The sequence below is a fragment of the Vombatus ursinus genome, unplaced genomic scaffold (assembly GCF_900497805.2).
Source record: "Vombatus ursinus unplaced genomic scaffold, bare-nosed wombat genome assembly UNPS02014982.1, whole genome shotgun sequence".
NCBI classification, from domain to species: domain Eukaryota; kingdom Metazoa; phylum Chordata; class Mammalia; order Diprotodontia; family Vombatidae; genus Vombatus; species Vombatus ursinus.
This window is the reverse complement of record NW_020954760.1, coordinates 525,700-543,768: the sequence shown is the minus strand read 5'-3', so window position 1 is coordinate 543,768 and position 18,069 is coordinate 525,700. Positions and strand designations below refer to the sequence as shown.

At 43.9% G+C, this 18,069-nt stretch overlaps 2 protein-coding genes across 2 annotated transcripts in view; both read right to left on the bottom strand.

Moving 5' to 3' along the window:
• Positions 1 to 5,674, bottom strand: part of MORC4 (MORC family CW-type zinc finger 4) — a 42,517-nt gene extending 36,843 nt beyond the window's left edge. Inside the window, exons 1-2 of the mRNA XM_027845593.1 lie at positions 5,577 to 5,674; positions 1,503 to 1,631 (exon numbers count right to left, since the gene is read on the bottom strand). Coding sequence (XP_027701394.1) covers positions 1,503 to 1,534 — 32 coding nt within the window. The 5' untranslated portion in view covers positions 1,535 to 1,631; positions 5,577 to 5,674. The remainder of the gene's footprint in view (positions 1 to 1,502; positions 1,632 to 5,576) is intronic.
• A 2,345-nt stretch (positions 5,675 to 8,019) lies between these two features.
• Positions 8,020 to 18,069, bottom strand: part of RBM41 (RNA binding motif protein 41) — a 35,628-nt gene continuing 25,578 nt past the window's right edge. The window contains exons 6-7 of the mRNA XM_027845592.1: positions 16,656 to 16,803; positions 8,020 to 10,373 (exon numbers count right to left, since the gene is read on the bottom strand). Of these exons, the coding sequence (XP_027701393.1) occupies positions 10,207 to 10,373; positions 16,656 to 16,803 (315 nt within the window). The 3' untranslated portion in view covers positions 8,020 to 10,206. The remainder of the gene's footprint in view (positions 10,374 to 16,655; positions 16,804 to 18,069) is intronic.

Below are 18,069 nucleotides of genomic sequence, written 5' to 3'. Positions count from 1 at the left end.
AGAGGCTGGGCCCTATCCCAACCTCTGGTGGGGTTTGGGCTCTGGGCCAGGGGTAGAGAGCAAAGTGGCTGCCCAACTTCATCCACTCCTGTCCTGGTCTAGGGAAGGCCCTGGGGAACATTTTAAGTGTCCTAACTAAAGAACAGACCTCCCCAGACTCCCTCCACCTCCCACCCTGAGCTCACTAGCCTGCTGAAAACGAAATGTATTTTTGGAATGAAACCTCTGAGATTTTATTTTGATTTGGTTGTTTTGACACAGAGATATACATAAATGGATGTGCTGGGGGAGTGCTGAGGATAGGTGACTCCACAGCCTCTAAAAATGAGCCCCAAACCCACATAAGAGATATCACAGATTCAAGTCAATTACAATAAGAGTAACTAGCATTTATGAAGCACTTTCAAGTTTGTGAAGCATTTTACAAATACTATCTCATTTAATCCTCAACTGAGGTAAGGTAAGGGAGGTGCTGTTATTATCATAATCCCCATTTCACAGATGAGGAAATGGAGGCTGAAAAGCAAAGTAGCTTGCTTCGGACCATCCAGCTAGGAAGTGTCTGAGGCCAGATTGGAGTTCAGATCACCCAGACTCCAGGTCCAGCACTGGCCACAGGGACCCTGGTAGTAATGAGTTTTAAACAGTCCATTGGTGATTGAGCTTTACCGCTTCTAAAAGGAAGGATAAATAATTGCGCAGCAGCAAAAAGACCACTGGCTCTGGAGTCGGAGGGCCTAGGCTCAAGTCCTACCTCTGACACTACCTGTGTGACCTTGGGCAAGTCCCTTCCCTTACCTGGGTCTCAGTTTCCCCCTCTGTAAAATGAGGGGGTCAGACTAGGTGATCTCTGAGGGCCCTTCCAGTTCTAGGTCTGGGATCCTAGGTGTGACCTTGGGCAAGTCCCTTTCTCTCCCCTGTACCTCAGTTTCTTCCTCTGTAAAATGAGGGGGTGGGCCTAAGGGCCCTTCCAGTTCAATCTATGATGTTATGATACAGGAAGCAGGGATAGAACACAGGTTTCTAGTATCAGCTCCAACAATGCCTTGGTTTTTGAGAACCATTTAATTTTTATACCTCAGTTTTTCAGTATTTTTTTTTTAAAGCAAGCAAAATACCTCCCCTTCAGCTATCCTAGAGGGATGCCAGAAAGAATAATTTGATATTGAGAAAGCATTCTGAAAATCTTGGAACACTTATTAGTCTCAAAGGCTGAACTGGCCTTCTCCTGACCAAGGCCAACCCTTCCCCTTGTACCCGTGACCCAGTTATTTTTCTACTTATCCCATCCCTCAGCTAGATTTGAATCTCTGAGGGCTCTCCGGGCCTCAATTTTTCTTCCTTTGTAAAATGAGAGGTTGGATCCTTCCAGCTTTAAATCTGAGGCTAGCTCCTCTGTTCCCCCACTACCCCAAAGTGACAAAGAAGTGTGAAATGTTAAAGCTTCCACCAGAACCCATAAATATGCCAAGATAGGAGGTAGAAAAGAGATGTCATGTTACCTGAACATTCGGTACAGGTCCCGAGGTGTCATTCCACCACCATTATCAGGAAAGATCAAAGTTCATTCTTGACCTCCTCAACTTCTATGCAGAATACGTGGGCCAATCCTCTGGCATCTGTGGCATTGTCTGCAAAAGATCAGAAACTCTGAGACAAGATGCCAGTCTCAGCTGTCCCTACATGCACTCGTTCAGACCACTTCCTGGCATTTGACTAAATAACTGGGTACACGAGGGACACAGGGGTTGCTAAGGAAGCAGATATCTGAAAGAGTGAACCAGCTTAGCACAGTGCCTGGCACATAGTAGCTGCTTAAAAAATGGCTATTTATTATTCAGTATTCCCCTCAGTTGATCAAGATTTGCTCCTTCTCCCAAGACAGGGTATTCCCAACCTGAGGAATGTGTACTTCCAGGGGGAATGATTGGCAAATAATCATATTATCCCACTGAGGTTAACCAATCTCTTTATTTTATATTTTAGAGCACATTCATAGGAAACTCTAGAGTTTATATCATGTTATGTTATGTTATATTATATATTTCATACCAAATAGAAAGTATGGAAAAGTTTACTGAAAAGCAAAGGGTATGTAGACCAAAGAAAGTCTGTCCTAAGAGAAAGGAATCAAAGCCAACTCTTATCTCACAGCTCCCTGGCCTTGATTTCCTTCGGTTGCTCTATCCTTTGTTCTCAGGTGACCTCATTTATTCCACCCCTCCAAGGATTTTCAAGTCCACTTCATTAGTGGCAGTCTTCTCACTTGCTCTTTGCATAGATTTCTTTTCTGATACCCAAGTGCTACTTGACACTAACTCAGCTGAGTTAATCTCTCCACTGTGGGTCTCAACCCTCTTCATCATCTGGTGTTTTGTCAGTCCCTGATTATTCCTTGCCCTAACTAGGCTGTAGCTCATCATTTGCTGGCATAGCTTCGGATCTGGGGCCCATGCAAAGCTGGGAAATGAGCTGCCTAAAGGACAGATGTGGAGAGGGACAAGGGTGGAGGAGGGGGGGCAGCCAGGAGAACCTTAAGAAGACTGAATGGACCGCGTGTGGTCAGGTGACAAGGCAACTATGAAACCCACTTCTGCATTTCATTTAGTCACCAGTCAGTCACCAGGCCTGCTCCCTGCCTGAAAAATGCATTCTGGGGGTGCGGGTAGTAATTTTCCTAAGGCCCAAACCTCTTGATCTCTGCCCCCCCCCCCCCACCTTACTGCCTGACTCAGCCATTTCACTGATGCACCTTTAGGAGAATGATGACGATGAGAAAAGGTAAAACAATTTAGTTATAATAAAATTCTATATTGTCTATTTTACCTTAGGCCAATCTTGTTTTCAACAAGAAAACAATCTTTTCTTCTGTTTAAATAAAGTCTTTGTTAATATCATCAGCTCTCCTCATAGCCTAGGAGGAGTTGGGACAGAAGGAGGTTTGAGATTCATTCCTTTTAAGCCAGAGACATTTAATCGCCTCTCCTGATCCTAAAAAAAACAGCAAGCCAGCTTAGAAAGAGAGAGCACATCTCTTTTTAGGTCTGGTCCTTGCATTAATCTGAGGAGTGAGGTCATCTATTCCAAAAACAGGAGAGGGAGCCCGAAGAGTTGTATGACTTCCAAGGCAGGTTTCAACAAAGGACTTACCTCTTAAATAGGACCTCTCAGACCACTGGACACCCCAAAAAGTATGAAAATACATTCCAAATGGACACACACACAATTTGAAGATTAGCTATACTAATATTTACTGGCCCTCATGGACAGGAGCAACCAATCAGAATTTAAGTTTCTCGAGGAGAGGAAACTTTTAGACCTCTGTGTATGTTCAGGACCTATCACTATACCCGAGAATGGGTCTAAGTCACTAGCAGCTGCATTGAAAAGTTATGTAGGAAAAAAGCATAGGTCTGACCATGGAATTCCCCTGCTCAGCAAACTCTAGGGGCTTCCAGGATCAAATACACACTCCTCTGTTTGGCATTTACAGCCCTTCACTACTTAACTCTGGTCGGCCTACCTTTCTAGCCTCATTATACATTATTCCAGTGCTCCCTAACTTTTTTTCTTCTTCAAATCAATTTCAACAATAAGGAAAAAAAATGTGTTGTGGATCCCTGCAGTGTGTGTGGGGGTGTCTGTATAAATATATTTGTAACACACTCAGGCAATTACTGCTTAAGGAGCCATTTAAAGAATATTTAGTGCAAAGCCCATGGGAACCTGTGGCCTCGAGGCCACGTGTGGCCCTATGGGTCCTCAAGTGCGGCCCTTTGACTGAATCTAACCTTCACAGACCAAATCCTTGCCCTCTAGGTCAAGTGCAGCCTTTTGACTGAGTCCAAACTTCACAGAACAAATCCTATTATTAAGGTGATTTGTTCTGTTTAGTTTGGATTCAGTCAAAGGACTGCACTTTAGGACCTAGAGTGCCACACGTGGCCTTGAGGCAGCAGGTTCCCCGCCCTTGCCCCAGGGGTTTGGGAAACACTATATTACTCCCTCTACAAACTCTACAATCAGGCCAAAACGTCCTTGTTATCCTTCACACATGACATTTCATCTATCTGTGAGCTATTACCCAGGCTGTCTCCGGTGACTGGAGAGCACTCTCCCCTTCTTTCCCCCTAACCCTAAACCTTTATGAATCCCTTTCCTTTCATTCTCAGCCCCAGGGCCACCTACTAAAGCAGTGGATCTCAAATTTGGGGGACTCGGGACCCCTTTACACTCTTAAAAATGACTAAGAATACCCCCAAAGAGCTTTTGTTTATGTGGTTATACCCATTGGTATTTACCATATTAGAAATTAAAATGTCCTAGATTATTATGAAAACAGTTTTGATCTCCTGTACCCCACAAAGGTTCCAGGGATTTGAAAACTGCTGTTCTAGAGGAAGTCTTTCCTCATATCCCCAATGCCTAGTGCTTTGCCCCCATCCCATTACCTTGCATTTATTTGGCATATGCTACATGTAAATCTTGGTTTTGACATGACAATTATTATTTGCATATTGGATATATGTATATTAAAAATCTCATCTTGTACTGAAAGCCTTTCCCAGTCCCCCTTAATTCTAGAGGTTTTTTTTTTTTAACCTTTGCCTGTCTCTAAGTGATCTTGCCTAGAGTTCGTTTGTACATAGTTATTTGCTGTGTCCCCCACTGGACTGTGAGTTCCCCAAGGGCAAGGCCTGTCTTTTGCCTTTACGTTTAGTGCTTAGCACAGGACCTGGCACACAGCAGGAGCTTAATAAATGCTCTTGCCTATGTTTTAGTTCTCTCTCCCCGAGAATATAAACTTCTTGACGGCAGAGGTTGTTTTATTTATGTCTTTGGAGTTCTTTCCAAGGCCTGGATCTCAGTGGGTGCTTACTAAATGCTACTTGATTGACTTCAAGGCAAGATGCTCAGGAAGGGCCAGAAGCTGGGGCTTCTCTCCCCTCTCCCTGGCCTCTCTGAGCCCCAGCTGTCTCCCTCCCCACCCCAGCCCCAGGCACGAGAGCTGCGCAGGTTCACCTGGCAGGCCAGGCCTCTTGTTCAAACAGTTGAGCGCTCTACGCTCCCAGCTCTTTCCTGCTCCCAGCCCCCTCCTCCCCTCGCTCCCCTCGCTCCCCTCCGCTCCCCGCTCCTCCCCCGCCCCCTCCCCTCCCCCAGCCCCTCCCCCCGTCTCTCTCGGTCTCTCTTTCTCCCCCCTTACCCCCCGTCTCTCGATCTCTGGCTCTCCCTCTCCGCCCCCCTCCCCCAGCGCCAGGCTTCAGTTTACATTCGCACCGCTGGGCTGCTGCCTGCTCTGCGCCCGTTATGTGCTTTTCTCGCCTCGTCTGCGGGCCGGCAGCCAGCCTATTCCGAAGTGCCCTGTACACCTAGAGGCGGCCCGGGCGCCACGCCGCCCCGCCCCGCCCCGCCCGGCCCGCCCGGGGCCCCCGCGCCCGCGCTCGCGCCAGCGCCCGCTGGGGGGTTGGGAGGGGGCCTGGGCTGCCCGGCGGCCGGCGGGGCTGCCGGCCAGCCAGCCGGCCTGGCGGGAGACCCCGGCTCCCGCTCCTCGCTCACCTACCTGGCAGGGCGCTCACCTGGTAGCTTGGCGAGGGCACCGAAGGGGGGCCACGTGGGACCGAGGGCGGTGCTGTGCAGGTCCCCAGGGCTCACCTGTGCCCGCGAGGCGGCCCGAGCCCACCTGCCGCCCTGCCCTCCCGCCCGGGCTCGCCTCTAGCTCCCTCTCGCTCTCCCTCTCTCCCCCTCTCTCTTTCTCCCCCTCTCTCTCTCTCTGTCTCTCTCTTTCTCTCCCTCTCTCTCTCTCTCTCTTTCTCTCTCTTTTCCTTCCTCCCTCCCGCTGAAAACCGTCCCTCCCCCCCCACCGCGCTCAGGGGCAAGGCCAAGGCCGTCGGGGGCGGGGCCGGGGCGGGCCCGAGGGTGGGGCCTCGCCTTGCCTCCTTCTGGCTCCCAGCTGGGAAAGGCAGGAAGGAGGAGCTGGGCTCGGGCCGAGCCAGCCTGGGCCACACGTCCCCGCTGCCCTGCAGCTGAGTGGCAGCTTCCAGCCACCCCGTGTGTGCCTGGGGGCTGCGGGGCCCCGAAGGGAGCAAAGAAGGATGGAAGGAAGGCAGAGGGAGGAAGGAAGGAGGAAGAGAGGGAAGGGAGGGAGGAAGGAAGGAAGAAGGGAGAGGGAGGAAGGAAGGAAGAAGGGAGAGGAAGGAAGGAGGGAGGGAGGAAGGAAGGAAGGAGAGAGGGAAGGGAGGAGCCAACTGGAGTAAGTGATACTGTGAGTCCTGGCTCCAAATCCCTCCCCTCCCCCACCACTACCCATCTCGCCGAACCTCAGTTTCTCACCCATAAATGAGTGACGGGGGCCTGAGGGTGGGCTACAACGGAAAGAGTACTAACTGTGTTCAAATCCTCCCCCCATCCCCCATTCTGGAGGGGCACCGTGGTGTTAGGGGTCAGGATGTCCAACATCCACGCCCCATTTTCAGGTAATAGAACTACCCCTCTAGGGAGGTTAAGTGACCAGTTACTCGAGCAAGATCCTGCAGGGATACCTCTTCTATGCAAGCCATCACTGAGCAAGTAAATCGCCCAAACTCCTTCCACATGTGGTCATTTGTTTATGCTAACTCTCAGGCTCCAGAGTGTTAACCCTCCCGACTGGATACATTAGGTTTGTTCAGTAGGATCAGTCGCACCTTCATAATCGAGAATACCAATCTTCTGGGTCAGAAGAACCACCTCCATGAGTTTCTAAAACCCCAGCAACATCAGAAAATCAAGGTTCTAATTCTACCTCTGCTCCTAACTAATTTGCATGGTATTTGGAAAGTCACCTCAACTCTGGGCCCCATGCATGGAAGGGATCTCAAATTACCACCTAGTTCAAGCATCTCCTGAATCGGGAATCCTCTCTCCAGCATCCCTGCCTCCTGCTGGTCTGGCCCCTGCCAGAGGGCCACCAGTACTGTACGGAGATATTCACTCCATTATTCCACAGCTCGTCCTCTCTTAGGATAGCTAGGAGGAAGTCGGTTCTTCTAGCGGTAGAGACTAGGCCAGTGATTTCATTGGCATAGGGAACTTCGAACGAGGAAACTCTTATCAAGTGCAGGCAGGCCCAACACCTTCTTGGCGACTTACAGCCCAGGAACTGGGGTTCTTGACCTTTTTCTGTGTCATGGACCGCTCCTCGGAATCATGTTTGTAAATGCATAAAATACCTAGGATCACAAAGGATCCCAACTGTATTGAAATATAGTCATCAAAATATTCAACAAGTTCACAGACCCCAGGCCAAGAAGCCATCTTAAGTGACTTGACCAGATTCATGCTGACAGTGTCAGAAGCAGGTTTGAAGCCAGGAGGCCAGCTCTCCAGCCACTACAATGTGATACTTCTAAGTCATCCCTGATGACACACACTCAAGAGGTTTTTAAAGTGGTGGTTTTTAACTAATCTCATTTTAATCTCACTCCACTTCCCTTCTCATGGTAAGCTGAAATCTGCTTTTCTGCAGCTTCCATCCATCCGTCCATCCATCCCAGCCCTGCTGTCTGGGCTCAAGGAAGAGGTCTCCACTCTCTCTTCCTTCAAACACACAGCTATCATACCCCTTCCTCCTAAGCCTTATCTTCTCCAAAGCCGACATCCCCATTTTCTTCAGTTGAGCCTTGTACAGCATGGCTGAGTCCTCTCAGTCTTGGCTGTCTACTGGCCTCCCTCCATTTTGCCCCTGTCCTTCTTGAAGGGGGGGCACCCAAAACTGGACACCATGCTCTGGATATGGTCTCACTGGGGCACAGTACAAAAGGATGTTCATTTCCCTCCCGCAGCGAACACTGCAATCTCCCTCAATGGAGCCCAAGATAATAGTCACATCTTGGGTGGCCATGTCACACACTGCTCATGCTGAGCTTGTGGTTCACTAAAACATCAAGATCGTTTTTTTTTTCCTTTTTAAATGCTTTATTGAAGCTCTTTATTTTTTTTAACATCATCGTCACTTCTCAATGACTCCCCCCCCACGCCCCCCCCATGGAACCTTCCCTTGTAACAAATAAGCACAGTCAAGCAAAACAAATCAACATATTGGCCACGTCTGCAAGTGTATGCCTCATTCCACATCTAGAGGCCACCACCTCCCCAAAGAGAGGTTAGAGGTGTGCTTCAGTGTCAGGCCTCTGACGTCACCATCGGTCACTCACTGAACTAATCCATCCAAGATCTTTTTCACATGAACCACTGCTTAGTCACATCTCCTTAAGTCTGTCAGAGAACAGAAACCCAACCCAAAGGGTAACAACCTCTTGTTCGCTGTGATGGGGTCCCTCTGATTGTTGGACCCAGCTACTGATCATTTAAACCGTTATTTGTGTTGTAACTAAGTTTCAAGCAAACTTTTTTCTCTACATATCCCTATTTCTCTAATATGTTCTAATATCTGTGACACACAGGACGTTGCTGAGACAGTGGAGGAGGGAAGAGAGGAATGACTAGCTAAGGGCTGCTCTTTGAACAGAAAAAAATGGGGAAACACTAGAAAGCACCCCTCCAGGAAGGGTCCCCCTGAATACGGAACAGCACCCACTAAATTACAGATGCTTCCAGGAGAAAAGCGAGCAGGGGTCCTTGCATCCCAGTTGGGGAACGAAAGAAACAAAATACACACCCCCTAATACCTCTCCACAGATATACAAACACTCATGGACACACATTCACATAACGTACCAAGCCTAATACACAAACAGGTATCTGCCCACGCCACAGTACAGTTGTGTCGGTACATCACAAAATAGTATACATATAGCCATGATTTGTTGAGTCTCATCTGTGCCCATCATTAGTGAAAAATTTCTTTGCTTCCCAAGTTCTCTTGGCCACAAATTCCCTTTTCCCACCTTCTCCAGGGGGCTTTGCATTTTGGCTCCTGACTAGCTGTTCCCAGGACACTGAGAGAGGAAGAGATCCTTGGATTAGTGTTGTCCCAGGGGAGCGGATATGTTGGGGTGTGGGGGACTGTTTGGTCCTGGAGGAATAGCTAGTTCATCTAGGCAGACAAGCATTCTAGAGGGAGGACAGAGCAAGTGGGATCTCAGGGAAAGATGGGTCCCACAATAAGCTAACTGCCCATCTGCTGCTTGTTCTGCTAGAGCTTTCTGGTCTGGCCATGGTCACCAACTCTACTCTTGCCCTTCCCTTAGTCCCCAAGGGCTGGTCTGGAATCTGCTTTTCATTTGGGGAGCCTTGGCCTTGACTGGCCAAGGGACTAAGGGATCCAATCTGACCATGAACACCAGAACTGCTAGTCCAGGCCCTGGATGTGGAATGTATCAAAAGCAAAGGTTTACTGGGAACAAAGGAGGCAACCTGTCTGAATGAAGACTGGAAGAAGGCCTACCCTATGGAAAGGAGTTATTCTAGTCTGAAAGGAAGGAGGGATGGACGGACGGCAGCTGGGAGAGCTTTGTCCGGGCCAGCAAGATATCAAAGAAGTTGAAAGTCTGTCCCTGGCTATCTGTACCTCCAGTCAATTCCCTGCGAGCAGGCTTGGCAAACTTAAGAGAGGAAGCCAGGCTACAGGGCAAAGCTGAAGGAGAAGAATAGGCCTGCAAAAGGAAAAGGTTTCCAGGGTGTCTCTCTAATGGCCTCTTATGTTTTATGGAATCAATCCAATCACCCACAAATGTTTATTACCCATCTACTATGTACACGACACTGTGCTAGACACTAAAGGGGGAGACAGAGAAACAGAAGACAAGGTCCCTGCCCTCCAGGAGCATATGGTTTAGCTGGGAAGACAAGATATACAAATTAAATACGCTGGCTGCTCTCCTGCAATCCTAGAATGACTGGTTAGGGGGAGGGAGTAGAGGAGGTGGGGTGTAGTGAGACTGACGTCCTTCCCTTGTGGTTAATAGGAGACAGGTTAGGAAGTTTTGTCAGCCTCTGAAAGGTAGTGGGAAATATATGAAGACCAAACAGAGACAACTTGATAAGAATTCTATCTTACCCTAGGGAGGGCAAACTTTATTCTCAGTATCTCCTCTATCTCATATGGTCTCTCACTGAGGGAAATGTTTCCAAAAGTTATCCATAATGAACACTTGAAAAGGTGCTTACTAATCACTCTCTCCTATGAGATGGTTCTTTATATACAGACCCTAGAAGTGAGTTGCAAATACAAGCAAGAACACATAAGGGGCCTGGTCCATTTCTCTTTTAGCTCCCATCCCGTTCTGCCATGCTATCTGTTGCACATGGGATAGGAGAGGCTGACTGAAGCCCCGACATCTGCGTTTTGTTCTTTCCAAACTCTATCACCAGTGTTTTCCCCAGTAGGTTGTATCCATTCACCAGCAACAATGCCTGCTGGGCCATCTCCATATCTAAAAGAGAAAATAAAAATGAATTTACCAAGGGCTTGACAACTTGATTCCATGGACTGAACTGGATTAGGGGATTTTATATTAGGGTTGAATGTCAGGCCTCAAGGCTAGCTGTCCCCTTCTGATAATGAAGTTTGCCAGCATCTCAATGTAATTGGAAGTCTGAGGTCCTCTCCGATTTTTCTGTCAGTACAAAAGGAGTCAAAGAAAGGCACCAGGGGAAAAGATGGGCCCATCATGTGGTGAAAGGAAAAGCGAACAGCCTGTGTGTTCCATTAGCATCTTCGCAATGTCAAGAGAAATTGAAGAAGGCTTCCAGCACACAGTGGATGGACCTCCTGCGATGAACTTCTGGGAAGACATGGACAGGCGGGCATAAGTGGGTTGCAATCTGTACTGCTGGAGGGAATATCCACATCAATGAGATCACAGATGTATTTGAGCATACAAAAGAAGAAGAAACAGATGTGGACGGTTCACTAAAGGAGAAATCTAAGACAGAACTAACTCTGTATAGAAATTGGTTACTTAAGAAAATGCAACAAAACCAAAAAAACTGTATCCGACATGCATCTGCATTTCCTAAAGGAGTGTTCCTCAAACTGAAGGAGGTTTGAAGGGATGACAGAAACCTTGGAAGCTGGAAACTTCGTCAACCATCACAACTACATACCTAGCTTCTTAACCACCTTCCATTCCCTCATCACCCATAAATACCTTGCTCTTTGTGTGTTCCTTTCTTCCCCAGCTAACCTGAACTTTAGAACCATAGACTTTCAGCAATTTATGCCCCCCCAAAATCAGCAAAACAAAAGACACAGCAATCAATCCATCAAGCACTTATTAAGCTAAGCACTAGGGATACTGAAACAAAAAAAAAAACAAAAACAAAAACAATTAACAGTCCCTGCTCTCAAGGAGCTTACATTCTATGGAGAAAAACACCATGTAGTACACATCTAAATGTATGTTAAATATTAAATACATACCAAATGAATACAAGGTCATGGGGGGGGGGGAGCAGTGAGGGAGATTAGGAGGCCTCCTGAAGGAAGTAGCACTTAAGTTAAGCCTGGAAGGACACTAGGGATTCCAAGAGGTATAGGCTATATAAGAAGGCTGAAAAGGTATATTAAAGCCAGAATGTGAAAGGCTTTCAATACTGACCAAAAGAATGTGCATTTGATCCTAGAGGTGAGAGTGCCACCAAAGCTTATGGAGCAGAGAGGAATGACCTATACTTCAGGAAGATCACTTTGGCAGTTGGGTGGAGTATGGAATGGAGAGAGTAGAGACCTGAGGCAGGAAGATCAATTAGCCAGCTCTTACAATAGTCCAGGCAAGAGCAGAGAGTTATGAGCAAAGAGAAAGGGAAAAGCTGAGAGAGATATTGTGGAGGTAGAATTAGCAGCACTTTGCAACTGACTGAATTCAGGGTTGAATGGGAGTGAGAAATCAAGGGTTACAATGAAGCTCCACATCTGGGTGACTAGGAGGATGGCAGTGCCCTTGACTGAAATAGTAAAGTTCAAAAGAGGGCTGGGTTTTGAGGAAAACATAATGAGCTTAAGATGCCTAAAGGACACGCAGTTCAAAATGTCCAATAGATAACTGGTGAGATGGATCAGCTGGGTCTGGGAGTCATCTGCATAGAGATGATAATTAAACCCAGGGAAGTCAATGAGATCACCAAGAGAAAAAATTAGAGAGAAGAGGGTACACAGGCTATACCGACAGTTAGGGGATAGGATATAGATGATGATCCAGCAAAGGAGCCTGAGAAAGAATGGTCAGAGGAGTAGGAGATGAAATGAAAGTGGTGTCATAAAAACCTAGAGAAGATAAAGTATATCTACCAGGAGAGGGTAATCAAAAGCATCAAATACTGCCGAGCTCTGGGCCAAAAAGGATAAGGATTGAGAAAGGACCATCAGATTTGGCAATTAAGAGATCACTAGGTAACTTTAAAAAGAGGAGTTTTCGTTAAGTGTTGAGATTGGAGACCAGATAGTAAGGGGTTAAAAAGTGAATGAGAGGACAGAGAGCAACTGGGAGGCTCAAGTGATGCTTCAATGTTTGTAGGCAGTGAGGGATTAGCCAGCCAGCCAGCCAGAAGTCATGGTGGTGATGGGGTATGTGTCAGGAGAGGCACAATAGTGGGACAACCCAAGGAAGGGAAGGGAAGAACAGAAAGAGAAATAAAAGAAGGGTCAAAATAAACTTTACTGCATGCTTCTTCTAAAGACCAATGAGTGGTGATTCATGTCTTAGCAGAAGAATCAAGAACACAGAGCTGAATGACATTAGAAATAAACTATTCAGCAAAAATACACAGAACAGAAAATAAAAAAAAACAAGAACATAAGATTTAGAGCTGGAAAGGATCTTGGAGGTCATCTAATCTAACCCCTTCATTTGACAAATGAGGAAATTGAGGCCAAGAGAAGTTAAGTGACTTGCCCAAGATCACATGGATATTAATAAAACCAAGAGCTGTTTTTTAAGACCAAAAAAAAAAACCCCAAAAAAACCAAACCAAAAACCAAAAACAAAAACTGACAAACCATTAGCAAACAATTAAAAAAGGAGAGAGAAAACACAAATCACCAAAAATTCGTGCAACTACTACTAACAAATGAGAGAATTTTAATGAAATGGAGATTATTTGCAAAAATATAAATTGCCAATGCTTACATATCAGGAAATTCATAACTTAAAAAGACCAATCTCAAAGCAAGCAATATGAATTACCCAGCAGAAAGGCATCTGGTCCAGAAGGGTTCTTAGATGAACCTTCAAAGAATGAATAATCCTTTTATTACATAGACTATTCCTAAATATAGAGAAAGATGGAAGATTACCCAATTCCTTCTATGAGTCAAATATGGTACTGATTTGAAAAACAAAACAAAAAATAAAATTATAGACCAATTTCCCTAATGAGTATAGATACCAAAAAACTAACTAATACATCAGCAAACATCATATAGTAAAATATTATAAATGATGCACTGTGACAGAGCAGGATTTATTCCAGATAATCAAGGCTGGTCCAAAACCAAATGGATACCAGGGGTGCTGCAAGGGCACTTATAAAATAGAAAGAGTACATAGAAAAAAGGCTGCTCACAAACAGAGTGGCTCCTCTCTGGTGCAGTTATGAGAAAATATGGACAAGAATCACCCAGAACGAGAAGGCGTAGGTGACTAGTGACCTGCATCAAAATCGGACAATCACATTGATGAGATCACAGATCATCCACTAAAGAATCGATCTAATACATTCAAAAATTATAAAAAAAAAACCAACCCTGATCTTATCACCAGATGCCAAAAAAGCCTTTTGAGAACATTCCAAAACTCAAATCACAATTTCTAAAAAAAAATTAAAAAGAATAGGAATAGAAAATTTATTTTCCTCAACACAATAAAAAAGATGAAGCTGATGCACATAATGCTTGCTGCTTCTTTTAGTAACTGAGAAATATTTGAAATATTTCCATTAAAAGCAGGTACAAAACAACAATGCTCACTTTCACTATTTCTATTTGGTATAGTAATTGCAGTAAGATAGGAAAAGATATTAGCGAATTAATGTTGCAATGAAGAGATCAAAATATTGTTATTTGCAAATGACATGATAATGTACCTAGAAACGCCAACCATCCAAACAAAAAGTAACTGAACCAATAAATGAGTTACACAAGTCGGCCAGATACAAGATAAACCCACAAAGATAATTTGTATCCTTATATATGTAAAATAAAAAATCAAGAAAACATCATTAAAAAAGAAACCCAATTTACAACAAAAATTAAGGGCTTGGGAATTAACTAATCTAGACATACACATGACCTTTATAAAGGCAATAAGACTGTACTGAAAAACAAAGGAAGACCTAAATAGTAGGAGGGATGTTCCACGTTTACAGGTGGGCTGGATTACCAGTAAAAATGTCAATATAATTTTAATGTAATACCCATGAAGATGAAGCTATCAAAAATTTTCTTTATAGAATTAGATAAAATAATAACAAAATTAATAAGGAAAAGCAAGCTAAAATATCAAAAGGCATTGTGGAAAAAAATACATGCCGAAGATAGCCTTGTATGTCCAGATTATAAAACATTGTAAAGTGGTTATCATCAAAACCATCCCAAAACCGGCAAAAAATACATCAACGGGACAGAATGCAGATTCCAGATATTAATCCAAATATGTATAAAAAATGACTGATATATATTATATAAATACATACACATATACAAAATAAGAAATTTGGAAAAGATTCATTATTCAATGTAGTAAGGAAAAATGGTCAGAAATGGGTGTTATCTTTACTCTGGAAAATAGTTTGGAATTATCTGAGAAAAGAGATTAAACTGTTTATACTCTTTGACCCAAATACCATTATTAGCATATACTTCTCAAAGAGGACAAAGAAAGAGGAGAAAGTGTCATATATACCAAAATATTCATAGTAGCATTTTTTGTGGGAGCAAAAAACTGGAAACACAGTGGGTATCAATCAACTAGGAAATGGCTGAACAAATTATGACATATAAATATAATGGAATATTATTGAACAATTGGAAATGACGTAGAGGAGGAATTCAGAGAAACTAGAATGGAACTTATATGAACTGATACAATGTGAAGACAACGTTAACTAAGAGCAAGATATACAATGATGATAGGAAAACAACATCGATAGGTTAATGTAATGACCAATCTTGATTCCTGATGAACCATATTTCTCTCTTTTCTACTAGAGAAGTGGTGGACTACAGGGTCAGAATGCTGCATATACTGTCAGTCAACATATGAGCTATTTTATTACAAGTGACAATGATGTATAAAAACAAAAAGGGCGATGTGGAAAATAACAAAATCATATCCACACCTCACACTCTACAACACTAAATTACAGCCACTTAAAACTATAAAAATATGGAAGAAAATTGAGTAATATATTAACCTTACTTGTGATGGAGAAGTATGTTTTTATCTACTAACTGAATAGAGGAAATTATTTGGAACAAGGTAGATGCAACTGACTTTTAAACATTTCTACAAAGCAAAAGAAAATATGGCAAATTTGGGGGGGGGGGATAGGTACTACTGGACCTGTGATTTCATTAGGTATAGGGAACTTCCAGGTGAGGAAAGTCCCTCTACCCATGCAAGTCAGCACCTGTTCTATGACAAACAAATCTAAGAGTTGCCTGGGGCATCAAGAGATTAAGTGACTTGCTTGGGATGACAAAATAAACCTCTAAAATTTACTAAGAACTGATAAAAATAATCAAGAACAAAAACCTAATCCCCAATGAATAAATATTCAAAGATTATGAACTGATTCACATGTATAATTGATATCATACTGCTTGCCTTCTCAATGAGTGGGGGAGGGGCTGAAGGGGGGGAATTAAGAAATCAAAAATAATTTTTAAATGAACATTAAAAACAAGTAATAAGTTGAAAAAGAAAATAAAAACAAAGAATACAAACAATTTATAACTAGAGGAAACAAAAATTATTTTTGAAAAAGATCACTTGAAAGTTAAAAGAACTTTGAGGCATCACTTCATACTCATCAAAATGGCAAAAAGTTCAAAAGAAGCCGTGTCAGTCAGTGCTGGCAGGGACGTGGAGAAACAAAATCCACTCATGTCTAGCTGGTGGTTTTGTAAAATGGTGAGATCTTTTTGGAGAGCAATCTGGCAGTGAATTGCAAAAATTACTAAAATAATCATACTCTTTTACCCATATCGAAAATATACCTGGACTGAATTCTCTTGTTTTAAAAAACTGTATGTTCCAACATTTTTTTTTTTTATAGCAGCATTGTTGCTGCCAAAAATTGGGATTAATCAAAATGTTGAACAGTAGGGGAATAGCTGCATAAACTGTTCAAAGAGATCTGGGGAGAGCTAGGAGGTAAATGGAGTGGAAAAAAAAGAAGAATCGCAGGCATGAGCCAACTACATCAGAGGGAAAATCTAAATGGCAATGTGGGAATGAATGGCCAGAAAGGGAAGGTACAGGAGACTAAGGGGATAACTGGGTAGTGGTTGTGGCCATTTTATATGTGGAAATTCAAGTATTCAAATGTAAATATTTGTAAGATCTGTTTAATGAGTTTTGTCTATGTAAAGTCTATTGGTTTTCCAAGTAAATCATTCTTCTGCCTTAGAAGAGGTGGGAGGTAGCTTTTGGTAACAAAAAAAAAATGCTATAATTTAGTGGTTATCTTAGTGATAACTTAGTGAAGCTACTTACTGGGGAAGGTGATGAAGGCCTGGCCCTTCATGCGGCCAGTCAACACTCGGAATTGAATCGGGGGTCCTTTTTTCTCCTGGAACCGGGCAAACAAGGAGACAAGTTCCTTCTCAGTCACCCGAGGACTGAGGTTCTTCAAATACAGTACCTAAATCAAATTCAGGTTCAATAGGAATATTACATGAAGGAAGTACAAGGTAACTTATTCATTATAGTTAGCACTAGCCAGACTTTTCCTAGTGGTCTAGGCTTAACTTGATGGGAAGAGCCTTATAGAAAAGGGAGCAGCAGCTACAAAAAGACTTAAAAGGCTGGGAAACCGAGACCGTTTCTTCTCCATTCTTACTTGGGGGGGGTAGCTGGAGAGAGTCACATAACATGACAGGTAGTAAAGGGAGAGCTGATGGTGAAGTATGCCTCCCATGTCTTGACAGAGGTGGTGAACTACAGGCATACATTTCCAGACATGACCAATGAGCTGATTTGTTTGCTTGACTGTACTTGTTACATGAGATGGTTCTGCTGGGAAGTGATATTTTTAAAAGATGTTAATAAAAGAGCAATAAGACAGCTATAAAGAAAAAGAAAAGTTGTCATATAACCATGCCAAATTGAGGCCATTACAAATGTATGTTATCTGATCTCAACTGGACCCTCACGGCTGCGTTACAGTCCTTTTATGTGGCCCCAACCTGTGTAATGGTTGTTTCTAATCTCCTCAAGAACCCTAAATCAGGGCTTCTTAAACTTTTCCCACTCTCCAGCCCTTCAGCGCTTCTTAAACAAGACCCCTATGGGGTCTTGACCCACAGTTTAAGAAGCGCTTCAGCCTAAAGCACCTCCTCTCCAGGGCACCTCCTATCTTCTTTCCTTTTCCACACCAAGGAAATCCCTCATTTCCTCTTCCTTTGCTCTAGTCTTGAAGGAAGAGGTGGCCCTTCTCCTTAGCAAGCTTACCCCTTCTTACTTGTGTTTTTGAGTTCATTCCCTCCCATCCACTAGAGATGCCTCCTTGACCATTCCCTCTTTCATCTTCAGATTCTCCTTCTCTGTGGCCTACAGGTCTCCTTGATCCTTAAAGATCATGTCATTCCCTTAAACTGTCCTGCATTTCTTCTCCCTTCCACAGCCAAACTCCTGGAAATGATTAATCATCTATGACTATCTATGATAATCATCTACGACCTCATTTCCTCAACACCTATTCACTTCTAAAATCCTTGGAATTGGGCTTCTGACCCCATCATTCTATTGAAACTGCCCTGTCCAAGGTTACCAAAGATCTCAACTTCGAAATCAAATGGCTGTTTCTCAGTCATCATTATAACTCTCTGTAGCTTCTGACTCTCACATCTTCTTTCTGGATACTCTCTTCCTGTCTTGACTGTTCCTTTTCTTGTTGAGTCGTTTTTCA